At 31.3% G+C, this 14,913-nt stretch overlaps 1 protein-coding gene across 1 annotated transcript in view; it reads right to left on the reverse strand.

Moving 5' to 3' along the window:
* Window positions 1–1,682: 1,682 nt before the first annotated feature.
* The window catches only part of LOC129789363 (uncharacterized), a 28,111-nt gene continuing 14,880 nt past the window's right edge, over window positions 1,683–14,913 (reverse strand). Inside the window, exon 3 of the mRNA XM_055826144.1 lies at window positions 1,683–13,630. Within this exon, the coding sequence (XP_055682119.1) occupies window positions 12,350–13,630 (1,281 nt within the window). The 3' untranslated portion in view covers window positions 1,683–12,349. The remainder of the gene's footprint in view (window positions 13,631–14,913) is intronic.

A 14,913-nucleotide genomic window follows, 5' to 3' on the forward strand; every position in this document is an offset into this window, starting at 1 on the left:
CCATCAATCGACTCCTCTTTAATGTTCAATTCCTCTTGAATTTGATAGTAATTCACAGTATCCATTTCTGTCGATTCGGGATTTTTTAATCGAGGTCGTAAAATTTGTCGCATTTCGTGTGATTTGCAATGCCGTGAAAAGTTGGATATGATAAATTTAACTGGTCTTCCTTCGGAGCTATCTGTGACAATTTTTACATCATGATGGCAAACACGACAACGTATGCTAGTTGATATTGCTGTGTTTGTTACAACAAACTTTATGTCTTCTTCTTTGATAAAGAAGATTTCTTTTTTATTGCAAGTGAATGAATTCACAATCCATCCATTGGCCATTCTAACAATTTTTTGTCCATATTCCTCAAGATCGGCATTGATACCATGTTGATCAAATGGCACATTTGGTTTCTTTTTGGGAATTGAAAACTCTCCTGGATTTTTCTCTTCGGCAGGACTATCCTTTAGTATATGCCTCTTTCTCTTTTTCTTTTCGGCATGTAAAAGTTCATTCATGTTGTTTACACCCTTTCTAAGAATAGAAGTTTTCATTAACGATAGGAGGACGACATCGCCTTCTCTTAGCTTAAAAGTCATTATTTCGTTATTTTTGCATTTCTTCAGCAATTCCATTTGGTGCATTTCATCAAATTCACCAAAATCCTGTTTAGCTGTATTCTCAAGTTTTTCCTTGATATCATTAGGCATTGCTGCGAGCAGGGCAAAGGCATTGAAAGCCTCATGTTCAAGAAGGATCTTTAAATATTTCGGTACGTTTGCACCCACTTCACGCTCTAATATTTTCCATAGAAGTTCCTTTAAAAAAAAATATGCAATTATTAAAAATTTATATTGAAGATTCTTCTGAAAATAATACATTACATGTTTGTCGTATCTTAAATCCATTGAGATTTGTTTTTTCTTTGAGAAAAACCTTTTAAATTGGCGACAGACACTACAAAACTATTTGCTTTAAACTTTTTGTTATTTATTTATTTATTTTTTTTTTTTTTTATTATTACGGGTTCCATCCGTTTAGATGATTTCCCCGATTTATTTATTTGATAGTTTAAAAAAAATCTTGTCAAGTAGCGTTTATGTTTGTTTATAAAAATTGAAAGAAAAATATCTAATTTGCTATAACTTATTGTACCAAGTACATCACTGCTATGAAATTAGTAATGGGTATTTGGTTCAGTTGGATAGTTGTTAAAGTCAGAACAAAAAGGAGTTTATTCATTCTAATCAATTTTTTAACTTTTCTCAGCCCCAGAATAGAAATTCAAAATTCTATACAGTAAAGTCTGCTTTGGTATTTCCTCATTCATTTGCTTCCGGTAGATCCTGAGAAAAATTTATCTTTGTGATCAAAGACAGTATCGTAAAATTCCAAGATGGCATCGCACGAAAAACGGTTAAAAGTGATTTTCTTACACTTCAATAATACCAACCTAATTGAAGAAAAACGAAGAAATTCAAAATGTTTCAATATGAAAAGCTTTGCCAAGAAACCTCTCTTAATACACTTTTTTTAATCAAGAAGAATACTTATTTTTGAGAGCTTCATTGACCTCTTCAAAGATCCTTAAAAGCTGAAAGAAATGAACTTTACCGAAAGATCTATGACATGACGCACATGACGTTTGATGCAACACCAGGATCTTTAGGAATATAAATTACTATTGCTTGACTATTCCATATTAATTTTATTTACTTTTAATTACAATTAACATATCGTAGTAAAAATCAAGTTTTGTAGTACAATGTGACTTTTCTTTCTATAATATTTTTCATTATAAATATTATCAATGAAACTTTTAATGATTTTTTCTTCAAATAAAAATTTACAAAGTAGATATATGCTTCTTGTTATTAGTTTTTAAGGATTAAACCACTTTTTTTTGCAACTTTTCACAAAAGTGTTGCAAAGAAAAGTAAGTTTGCCATATTATTGAAAATATGTACGACGTTTTGCTATGCAAGATTATTTTCTCAATTATGTAGAATACTGACTATATTTTTCCATTAACCTGAATATGACAATAGAATTAATGTCTTCACACTGGAAAGAATAATAATATTTTTGTCTTCTCCGTTGAGGAGTTTCGACCTCTTTAGTCCTACAGTTAACTGTCTTGAAATGAGATCTCCGAGAAGATTTACAGATGATTCAAAATTTTCAAAAGAATTCAATTCCTTTTAATTATTGTTTAATGAACTGAAATCAGTACAGACAGTTCAATTGCTTGTAGTACGACCAAGTTCTAAGATCATGTCTATTCGCGATCTAATCTCAGAAATATTGATTTCAAATTATCTTGACTACACGATGACAAACCTTTATGAAATTCTAAAAAAAAATCAATATCCAGGTTAATGAAGTTATAATTTCATTTTTTGTTTGCAACACTATTCGTCTTTTCAGTTAAATTTTCCAGATACTGGGTAAAATTTTGTTGTTGTATAAATAATCTTGCAAAACAAAATTGATAAGATGATTATTATAAATTTTGTATGTAGGTATATTTTAATGATGAATGAGGGGATGATCTCTATATACAATAGTAGATATAATATTTTTTATGTAATATTCTTAATTATGCATTATCCTTTTTTATTTCATTAACAAATAATGGTACATTTTTTATTAAATTTACTTTCATTCACAAGTCCACAAATTTTATAAAATTGAAGCATAAACACTCCTCCTGTTAAATACACGCTAGAAAATTAAAGAGTTTCTCGATAACAGAACATAATAAGCTTTTCATTTACCTCTTCAAATAAAAATTGAATAAAAGGAAATAAAACAGATATTAATTTTTCAAACTAATATGCGTATACCGTAATGGCTAAACTTTTGTTCATTCACCATTTAGTGACATCATATACTATAATATTTACATATGCCTATGTATATAAAAAATCATATATCTATAATGTATTATAATTTGTTTTTTAGATATAGTTTTTAACTTAAAAATCTAAAAATCAATTATAATGTAAAATCACATAATGTCAATAAATAATATGTTGAATTCCAAGATTCTTTTGCAACAAAAGGAGTTGATTATAAAAGAGATTTTTTACGTTCGATTTAGTTGGTATTTCACAAAAGTTAAAATTTTAAATAGGTCCACCTACTACAGTAATCATTACAACATCTGTCCACTTTAGATCGGATTTAAACTTGATCTAAACAAATACCTTTTCCTATTATTACAAACTGTCTTTAAGTGGCCAGTGGTATGGAGATTACAGTTAATCACATCTAATTTAACTCAAAGTCTTATCTTCACAGATATGTATGTTGTAAAGGTTACTAATATGTTTTAAAACATTTCAAGACCTTTCCAACATGGCTTCAACCAAGAGCTAATGAAATTACAACAGTAGTCTTTATCTTTTACTAAAATACCAACTAACATAACGTTTGCACTAGCTTTTTTTTTTGTTTTCAAAGCAAGACAAAGCAAAAGGCTAAAATTACTTTAAAAAAAAATAAGAAAATTGGAAATTTTTCTTCATCAGTTTTTTCTCTCTCTAACTTAACTATTAGAAGGAAAGTTTGGAACTATAAATTCTTCATTCAGTAATTCATCTCACCCTCTTGTAGTAGGTATAAGGCAAGATTCTTAGCAAGTAAATCAAATTTTTGTAACCATTTAGATCACTTTGCTCTTTTTTTTGCATTTTATTTTCTTACACTTTTATAAAAAATTTATAGATCCACTCTATCCACCATTCTATTACTTTTTAATTAATTTTTGCATCATTATCACGTTTCCAAATATAAAGGTAAAAATAAATTTCCAATTTCCTTTCCTCTTATTAAAATTCTTCAGTCCCCTTTTTAGTTTTTTTTTTCTAAAAATGTAGGTATCTAAACTAATTAATATTGGCTAGTAGTTCGTTTTCTTTTTTATTTTTTTTTACATATTTTTATTCTTAATAAGTTTAGTATATTTTGCAAAATGTAGATTTATTGTGAATTATCAATATAATTTTAAAAAAAGAACGATTGCTATACCAGTAATTTTGAAAGCGTTTTAATGAAAATTTTCCGGTCATTACAATACTTGGTGTTCGCCACAAAGTAAAACACCAACTAATAATCTAATTGAAGTTATTTTAAACTATAAAAATTACATTAAATCATTTTGAATTAATATTAAATTAATTGTTGTTCGAGAGTAAATTTTCTTTGACAGATCAAGCTCGAACTTGGTTCTGACAACGAATTGCCGTTTGATATATTGGTTTATTGCTAGACCAATTTGCCACAGTTAAATCCACCCCTTAAATTTGAAGAAAAGTACATGAAAGAGTCTAAATTATTTGGAAACCTCTGAAATAATAATAAAATTGTAGGTAGTAATGACATTAAAACGTTTTCAATGTTGTTTGGGCAATCCTTAAAATCTACATGTTATTACTATAATATTTATTTCATAATATTTCATTTAATAATATATCTAAAGTCCTTTTTCATTTTTCTCACAATCTGTGTAATTTAAATTAATAAATTATAAAACTATCATGAAGATGATTATAATTTTTTTCAATACAATGGGGATATTCACTTAGAACCCATAAAAATATACTTTATGACGATAAATTATGCAAAAATCTTTAGATCAAACAATTTCGATGTTTTTTATGTCTTTGTCTCTATATAGGTATGCGAAATTGTATAAATAATAATTTTTTAATGGATTTTCTGGTTAAAGGGGATATTTACCTTATCGAAGTGTGAGCTTTTTTTACGTGTACTGAATGCATCACCAAATATTTTATTAGTTTATGAAAAAATTTAAAACAAATATTTATTATAAAGTAAATTTAAACTGGGTTCTTAATAGTGAAGTTTTATTTTTATTATATGTATGTAGCTATGAATTATTATTATAGGAATCAGTATTTACAAAAAGAGGAACAAAATTTAAAATAAAAAAAAAACAATTAACTTATTCTGTACTTTGTAAGTTTTTTTTTGGGGGAATATTGTATAACCTGACTTTAAATTATTTCTTTCACTTCTTTTCATTGTACAATGATGTAGGGGAAGACGGGGTAATTTGGTCATTTTGGCAAAGTCATTAATGGGAATATCTCAAGTATGGTAAATGCTAGAAAATCCATTTCTTCACAGTTTATACTCCACATAGAGATAATCAATCGTACCAAGTTTGAGGAAAATCCGATCATTAGATTTTCTTTTATTTGATAAAAAACATTTTTTCACTTTTTCAAGTGCTTTTGGCATTTTGAATCTACGTCATTTTCGAAAAATTTTTAACACTTAAAAATTAACTTTTAAGCCATTAAGAGTCATTGATCCATCATAAATACGATAGTAACATCCATTTTCCAATATCTCAAACAGATTTTCCTGTGGAAATGGTTTTTTCCGGAAAATTGGAGTGGGGTAATTTGGTCACTTGAGTTTTTCCGGCACATTTTCCGGCGCACATTTAAGATATTTATTGTGGTTGTGCCTTTTAATGTTTTCTTACAGATTATAAGCAAAGTAGGATAAAAAATTTTATCTAAAAAAAGAAATTTACGATAATTTGAAAAATGGCCTTTTTTAGACTTTGCCCGTTTATGGTTCAGAAAATGTTAAAGTTTGAGGCTCTGTTAAATATTTTTATCTGGCAAATTACTGGAAATGAATCTTAGATAAATAACCTATCTTCCAAAAAAATAATCGAAAAAATAAAATTTTCTTATTGTTCAAAAATTTTCATGTTTAATAATTTGTGCGCCAAAGTGTCCAAATTACCCGTGCTCGGGGTAATTTGGACACTAAGCTAAGGGTCCAGGAAAATGGAAAATTCACCCATTTCTCATCGAGATAGAGAAAAGTGTTATATGGGGAAGTTGTAGGCCGGAAAATTTCCTACAAAATAGGGCTATTTGGTTTTCTTCATACTACCATACTTGCTTGATATATCCCAAAAACCGCCAAAGTGGCCAAATTACCCCGTCCTCCCCTACTTATGAATATGATTACATTAAGTGGATATTTTATAAATATTTATCGTTTTTTGTCAATATATCTTTACAAGAAACACCTTATTAGCGATGAAAAGATTTTTTTTAGAAGTTTATGTCAAACAAATTATTTTGAAGTTTCCATTATTGATACAATAAAAAATTATAATTCTTTCCAAAAAAAAATAAACAGTATTTTGAACTACCTTATTCAACATGCTATCAAATATACTGTTAAAAAATCATTTCTGTATTATGGGATATTATTTTTGAAAAATCTTATATCAATGATATTGCAAATTAAAAAATATTTCTTTATCTCAAAATATATAAATAAAAATACATTCTTTTAATGTAAAATAATTAGAAAATTTCATAGAAATTAATAAATTAATTTTTTGTATTTTTTTTTACTTCGTATGTGTATAAAATTCAGTATACAATGCGTTGTCTGGTAAATTGGTAGATCTCAAAAACTTTCTTTAAACTAATTTATAAATCTGCCGTTCTTTTTTTTGTGAAAAATGAACTTCGAAAGAATCGAATTGTAATTTGTTTGACATAAGAAAAGAAGTAAATGGACAAATTGAATTCACATGAAAAAAATCATAGAATTTGATGCATTAATTGAGTTGTCGATATTCCTTATATTGAATGATTTTCACATTCCTTAAATGTTTTATATCAGGTTGGATTATATTTCGTTTTCATTTTTTTTTGAATATTTGTACATTATGTTGTAAAGTAAATTATTGTTCATACAAATATTTACCTATTATAAAAGTTACATTGCAATTTTGTAACATTAGATAAACTCAATTAAACCTCTTTATACTTAGAATATACCTGGGAGATTCACAATTTATTACAATTATTAAGATAATCAGTTAAGAGATCTAAATTCATGGCGCCAAAACATTTTATTAAATAAATTAATTTACTTGATTTAATTTTTGAATAAAATTTTCTGATTATTTTCTTTTTTTTATTTTTTTGACCGCCGGTTTAAATTTCCCGGATTTATTGCTTTACTTTGTTATTTATGCCTAGAAAAAAGAAAACAACTCAATCTTATTAAGTTCGAAAAAGGGTTGTTCAATCCAATAAGAAAATATTTTATTGAGTAATATTAGTGTTAACATTCATTTAGAAAATGTTTCCAATTGAAATTACTTTTGAATATTTTTTTAAGCAATTTAGAATTAATTTAATTTTTTTTTGGAATGTTTATCTTCATAACATCGAAATTTGATACAACTTTTGTACAATTTGAATTTTTTCCAATACATTATTCCATGAAATTTTGTTTAAAACAAAGTAAATATTTGCCTAAAATTCTTTTTAGAGCGTGAAATCGCCAATTGTATAATATAGATTTACTTGTACTTATTTTTCCCTTACGTTTTACATTTAATTTAAATTTTGCTATCTAAACACGAATTTTGTTTAATGTCATTTTCTTTGCCTGAAAATTTCTTGCAGCAATATTCTCCGGGATTATCAATTTAAAAGAATTAGACGGTCAGGTTTAACCTGTTGCGAAAATAGGCATATGTGCGACCACGGATAACTTTAAATATTGTGCTCAATTCTTTTTTAGTTAAATTTTACTTAAAATCGGTCGCAATAAATTTATTTCAAGGATTTCAAGCCTTGATTTTTCTCGACCAAAACATAACAAATTTTTATTAAAAGGAGAAGTCAAAATATGATTTTAATTTCACAACGTTGAGAACGGAAAAGAAATAAGAGGGATGTAAAATTATTTTATTGTAAATAAAAATAAATTCCTCATAGGATTTAACTAGACTTTTAGACATTGATACATATAAATCATACCCACTGAAAAAAAGAAATCAGAAAATTAGTGGGACGAAAATCAAATTCTTAAATCCGATTCGTACGTTATATTGAAGAGGATTTTGAAGTAACTTTTTTTTTTAAAAAATATAGTGGAAAACTTTTAATCAAGCTGTGAATTAGTCTAAACATTAGTTATAATAAAAACTGTTCAATTGTACTCGATATTTACTTCAAGACAATGGTCTTTATTAGTTGTAGAAGATTCAAATACGAAAACCTAGTTATAGAATTTTGAGTTTATATAACAATTTTTACATCCCTCTATGTATAAAAACCTAATATCAATCGTAGATTCAATATTAGGTACAGAAACATGGTTTAAAATTTCCGTTCTTTCATGGGATAACTGAATTCAATATGATTTTAATCCCGAGATGTTTGTGAACTTGAATATCTTCGCGAAATAGAAAATTTTTCAGCATTTTCTTGAACTTGATTATTTTTTTTATATTTAACTGTTATAATTACTCTGAAAGGGCACAGATTTTATGTGCATTTAAAAACCGTAAAGATGAGCTCAAATTTAGTTTAAGGAATAAAATTTTTCACCACAATAAATTGCATTGGTTAGTCATTAAAATTAAAAAAAAATGAACCGAAATAACAATTCGATAAAATAAAGTTTTAAAATTCCATAGGCAAACGTGGTCCAATTTGAACTTTTAGTGTTTTTTAATCCATTATTACTTAAAATGGACTTTTAAATGGTAGCAAATTTAAGGATATTGATTTATATTTAACAAGGGGATGGTTTAATCTCAATTATGTGAAACAATTTGACTTTTTGTTGAGCAAAATGTATGAAGAATTCTCGAATCTCGATCAATCTCGACCGATTCCCGAGAAACACTTTAACTTTTTTTTTATTAATAAGTCGATCCGGATGATGAGATAGGGATTAATCGAAAGCTAATTAAATGTACTTTCGATTGCAAGTGGAATTTTATAAATTAATCCTTTCGTCTGATCAGTATCAACGGATGTTTCACGAAAAGTACTGATTTCTCGGGGTTGGGCATCCCCCTGATATTAAATATCATTTTTCATCCATTTTAAACGAATGTTTTAGAGTCCGAATAAGACCATGTTCCCGTATACATTTTTTTTTTTAAATTATAAATTGTCATTTTTTTATTTATGTCCCAAATTATGTAATACAATAGAAGGTATGTAATGGTAGTTTAGGTAAACTAGATTTGAATTGAAAGAGTCAGCGTGTTAATTGATCTCAAAATTGCAGGAAAAAAAAACCAGAACTTTGTCAATAATCAAAAAAATATTGTATTAGAAAGTCAATCATAACGCGTCCAGTTATTAGAGTTGGTATACCACAACGCGGATGGGTCAGTTTATGCGTTGTAATTTAATTTGTGAGCAGAATTAGTAGGCAAAGTTGATTTTTTTATGATATTCATCAATATGAAAGATAAAAATGCTCATATCTGAAGTTCTATAAGACTTACAGAAATTTCTTGACTAGTTTTGGAAAGGTCTTGAAACAAGCTATAAGTTGACATATATATCAGTAATTTTCAAGGTCACATCTAGAACAAAAATGGCGGATATTTGTTTGACCAAAACATTTTTTTGCACTTTATGTCCTCATGGAATGGTTCTACAGGTTTCTGATGTTCTAGAAAGTTGTAGAGATTTGCAAAACCTTTAATTTGATACCAAGTTGAGCCAAATAGGACAAGCCGTTTAAGAGATATGGCTATTAGAACTTTTCAAATTCAAGAATTTTTCAAATGGCCATATCTTCTAAACGGCGACATAGATTTTCTTCATTTTCGGACTGGTGCAAGATTATTAGTCCTGCTACAACATATCAAAATTTAAAAGATTTGCCTAATGGGGATTCGGAGATATTGCCCCTTAAAGTTAGGCAATTTTTGTTTTTGATTTTAGCGCCTCTTGCGGATGTTTTTGGAACTTGAAATGTTCTAGACAGTTGTAGGGCTTCTTGAAACCTTTCATTTGATACCAAGATGGTCAAAATCGGTCAAGCCGTTCTTGAGTTATATCGAAAAAACACTTTTTGCTTTAGGCCGCCATATTTGCTAAACCGCTTGACCGATTTTCAAGTATGATTTGTTGATGAAAATGTCTTACTGAGCTCTACATCATACTAAAATTTCAGACTTCTAGCTATAAGGGAAGTGGTTGACGGTATTTCAAAATGGCGGACGGCGGCCATCTAGGATTTTGAAAATGCGAAAAAATGAAATTTTACACCCACATTTCTATAGAAAACTTCAAACCCGAAGTCTCTATCTGTTACCGTTCTCGAATTATAAGGCAAAGTTTGGACCAACGGAAGGCCGGCCGGCCGGAAGGCCGGCCGGCAGGCCGGCCGGATCAAAAATTTTCCACCACCATTTTCGTAATGTGGGATATCTAAAACGTGCTTATACTAAGCTTGAACCCGATCTGAGGTGGGCGGTTTTTCCGATGATTACAATACTTGGTATGCCACGATTGTGGTATACCAACTAATAGAATAAGACAGCAACCGGCATATAAACGGAAAAAGAAGTTCTGTATGTAAGTAGCTTTTGGCACTGTTGAGTATATTATATAGATATGTATGCATAAAAAATACAAAAGTTTAAAGTTTAAATGCATGTTATATAAATTGACAGTATTGTTATGTAGTTTGAGTTTTTGACAGTCCTGTTTGGGGACAAAGAATAAGCTCATGCACATTCCTTTTCATAATGTATTTTTTCTTTATCTTTTCAAGTGCAATAAATTAAAAATTGTTTTTTAGCTGTGATTCTTTCTTCAAAGAAGCACAGCTTCTGTGTACACTCAAAAATGCAAAGTCGTCAGATCGGGCTCAAACTTGGGATGAGCACGAATTAGGGTCCCTACATTCCAAAAAACGGTGGCGCCAAAAATGTGTCCGGCCGTCCGGCCGTCCGTCCGTCCGGCCGGAATATAACACAATATTGCAAGAGAACGGTAATAGATAGAAACTTGCGGTCAACGGCAAAGTTCATATATCGGGTGGAAGACATCCGATTATGACGTCAGATCCGACCCTCCACCCCCCCGTCCGCCATTTTGAATAACCCCAAAATTTTGTTTTCGCTATATCTCAGCCCCTATTATAGCTAGAGGGCTGAAATTTTTATATGTTGTAGGGGACATCAAGACCTTTCCAACGATGCCTCATTTTCGAAAATCGGTCAAGCCGTTTAGTCAATATGGCCGCCACAATTTTTCATCGAAAATCGACCATAACTCGAAAACGGCTTGACCGATTTTGATCAACTCGGGCTCAAATGAAAGCTTTCAACAAACCCTACAACTCTCTAGAACATCCGAAGTTTCTAAAGTGACCACTAGGGGGCCTAACCTAAAAAACAAAATTTTCGATGAGTTTTCGATGAATATCTCGAGCACCGCTTTATAGAATTGCTTCAAATTTTGATATGTTATAGCAGGCTATAATATCTTTCATCATGCCAAAAATGAAGAAAATCTATGTAGCCGTTCCGGAGATATCGCGTTTCAAAGTTAACATGTCATATCTTGAGTTGCATAAGTCTAGCGCCCCGCGAAGTGAGGCGTTTTATATATACATATACAAATGTAAAGTAAAATATATATAAATGCATAGATATATACATTATATATACATAATATACATAAAAAAAATTAAAAGATAAAAATATATAAACTGCAAAGATAAAAATTAAATAAAGCATGGATGGAACAGTATAAAGCGAAAGAACGGTAAGTAAAACTTACGGGCTGTGATTCTTTCTTTGTCAGTGAAATGTGAAATTGACGGAAAATTGGGGATGGGCAAATTTTGAGGAAGGCTTTCTCGCGTACCGAATCACAGCCAACGCCCACGATTAAGGCTTTTCACAAAATTTCTTCGCGTTGGCTGTGATTCGGTGCGCGAGAAAGCCTTCCTCAAAATTTGCCCATCCCCAATTTTCCGTCAATTTCACATTTCACTGACAAAGAAAGAATCACAGCCCGTAAGTTTTACTTACCGTTCTTTCGCTTTATACTGTTCCATCCATGCTTTTTATATTGGAACTTATAAAAATTATAGATAATCAAGTTCACATCCCTGATTTTATTTGAAATTCTTGCAGTATGTAATTTATTGAAAGAGAGATTTCATCGCATTCAATGCAAATTTTGGGACTCACAGAGTAATCTTTTTTTCATCTTTTTGATGGGGAATTTCAGTGTAGTATTGTTAAATTACAAAAATGACTAAAAGCACATTTGAATGTGTAGTTTTGCTACATTCGGTCACTTTTTATATAAAATATATAAGTAATAATATTCATTATATTATGTATAATTAATAAAAAATATAAAGGTTATACTTAAGGATTATTTAGTCACATATCTCGCGTACCTTCTCTCCATCAAAACTTATCCACAACGCATACAATACCATCACCACCCACTGCCGTCAATCCCTGTCCTATCCCACTATGGCGCTGACTTACTACGTCACCAGATCAGGAGTTTTGCTTCACAACAATCACACCAGGTCGACACTGTTGCAGGTGCTGCGTCGTGGCGCTTGTTGATGTCCGGAAGTGAAGAAATGGATTGACATCTACGTGGATTTTTCGAGTGTATTGATGTGGGTGCAAATGTGTCTGCTTGTTGTGTGTTGTGAGTGCAAGAGGCGCCTCCTGCGTAGGTTGCTCTTGTGTCGTTTCACCAAACAAATGATCACCCTCAAGGTGTCTAATTGCCTCTACAATTGTCTCCAAGTTCTGCCGTGACGTCGATGTGAGATACATCCGCGATTGTGGCGAAGATGCTTGTGTTGACTGCTCAGTCTTCACGACAGTTAAACTAACAGGGGAATTGGTGATACGTTCAACCTCCACTTTTGGCTCAGCCTTAATTACTGCTTCAAGAATAGGCTGTAGCCGTTGTTTCGTACTAATCTCGACTTTCTCCACGTCACTTTTGTTGCACTCCACAACTACTCGACTTGGTGACAATCCATGGGTCTCTTCAATACTTATCTCATGCACTGGTGACGAACACACAACAACATTTTGTCCTGTTGGCTGTAAACTCTCTAGCGATAGAACATGCATATCTTGGCTCTGTTGTAGTTCCGACAATTGAGAAAGTGATAATTTTGTAATTGGATCCTCGGGGATTATGGACATTGATGTAGAGTTATCCTCATCTTCCTCTTCAATTACTTCCACACCATCTTCAATATCATCCACCATATCCATCCCATCTACTCGCAAATTGTTAGTGTGCTCAATCACCTCTTGATGCTGGTAAATGTGCTCCTCGCGACTCACTTGATCAGGGTAAACTTGACACTCCACCTGTCGCAATTGATCTTCCAGCAACACCCTTTGGCGTCGCTCAATCTCCAGCTGATGCTTCAGTTCCACCACTTCCTTGGCCAGGATGCTATTTGTAGTTGCGGTAGTCGATGATGTCGTTGTGGTTATGGGCCCACTAGGTTTCGTCATTACTGTTACAAAGGTGAGAGGTTCCGGAGACATGGAACCCAAACCTTCGTCTGATGAATCTGAAATAGTCTGCATTGTCATCACAGTGTCCAATTTGCGCTTCTTGCCCGATACTGTGGATGTTGTTGCAGTCGTAGTAGAAACTGTTGAACCAGTAACAGTCGGTAGATCTGGGTTAATGTTGTTCTTTAGAAGGAGCTCGCGCAGATAGGATACGTTGGACATAAGACGACTTTTATCCTGCTCCAAATTATAAACAAATTCTGCGGTTTGTTGTAGAATTGCAGCCTAAAAAGAAAAACAAAAAAATATATTTGGTATTATATTCAAATGTAATCTGTAAAGGTTATTGATATGGTTTAGAATTATTTAAAACTATATATTTATTTATTATTTTTAATCGAATGGTTGTATAAACGTATACGATATTTCGTTATTTTTTGTATCTTTCATAGATCATTATGAAAATATACAGGTGTAGGTATTATATAAGTATATCATGTGTATGCTACATTAAAAATCGGGACCTATTCAAAGCCGGTGAAGTTATTAATTTTAACGTCTTTTTCCAGCATGAAAATTTGCTAATTTTCACTAAAACTGCAAACTTAAATGGCCACTATCCTGTCTAAAGCTATCAAATTCTATTTTATTTGCCAGAAACAAATATTTTTATCAAACATATGCCCATAGAACCTTCATTCAATTTCAGAATTTTTAGTATAATATGTAATTATAATTAAAAACAATGTTATGCTTAGAACATATTAGCATATTCTTCATTCTCTATCTAAGCGTCGGCGTCGCAGAATGGCTTCGCACTATCGATCGATTACCCCCAACCCTTCTTTCAGAAAATGTCTGTCAGATTTTCACCCTGTATAACCCCCAGGGTGACTAGGTGGTTGGCTCGACGACTGACGGCTGGCTGGCCCATTGTCGAGAGGTGATTTGTCGGCGTCGGCGCATTCCCAATTACTATGATAAATTTACGTGCACGGCCACATGTCGACCGTGTTGTTCCATTTTAACACACCAAAGCAAATTTATTTTTAGTAATTTTGCAAATTTTTCACACATTTACATAAGGAACCATAATAGGATATTGGTTACCGCAATATTCCTACTCATTATTGAATAGTAGCCTAACATCCTCTGTAAATTCTTACATGTGGTACCATTAAAGATGCTTTGCACATAAGGGCGTTGCCTGATGCCACCAAGCATCAATACATTAACACTTTTTCATTCACGTAGAAGCATTGCGATGCTTCCATTTCCGACACATAGTACCCCACTCACATACATATACATTGAACGATTTTTTCAGGGGACCGAGAAATTTTCGCGCCGGCGTCTGCACAATTCAGCTGTTTCTTCACTATCAGTACATCTGAAATACATTCTCATCCCGTAATACAATGTATCTGGACTACATAGCTTTGTCCAGAACCCATTTTCGTTTATAAGCTCATAACTTTATCATAGCATTTCCCACCTTTTCGCCAATATAGAATTTATATACATATATGCATGCACTGAAAGACGGCGGAGTCTTTACTATTACAATT

This window comes from Lutzomyia longipalpis, chromosome 2 (assembly GCF_024334085.1).
Source record: "Lutzomyia longipalpis isolate SR_M1_2022 chromosome 2, ASM2433408v1".
Lineage (NCBI taxonomy): Eukaryota > Metazoa > Arthropoda > Insecta > Diptera > Psychodidae > Lutzomyia > Lutzomyia longipalpis.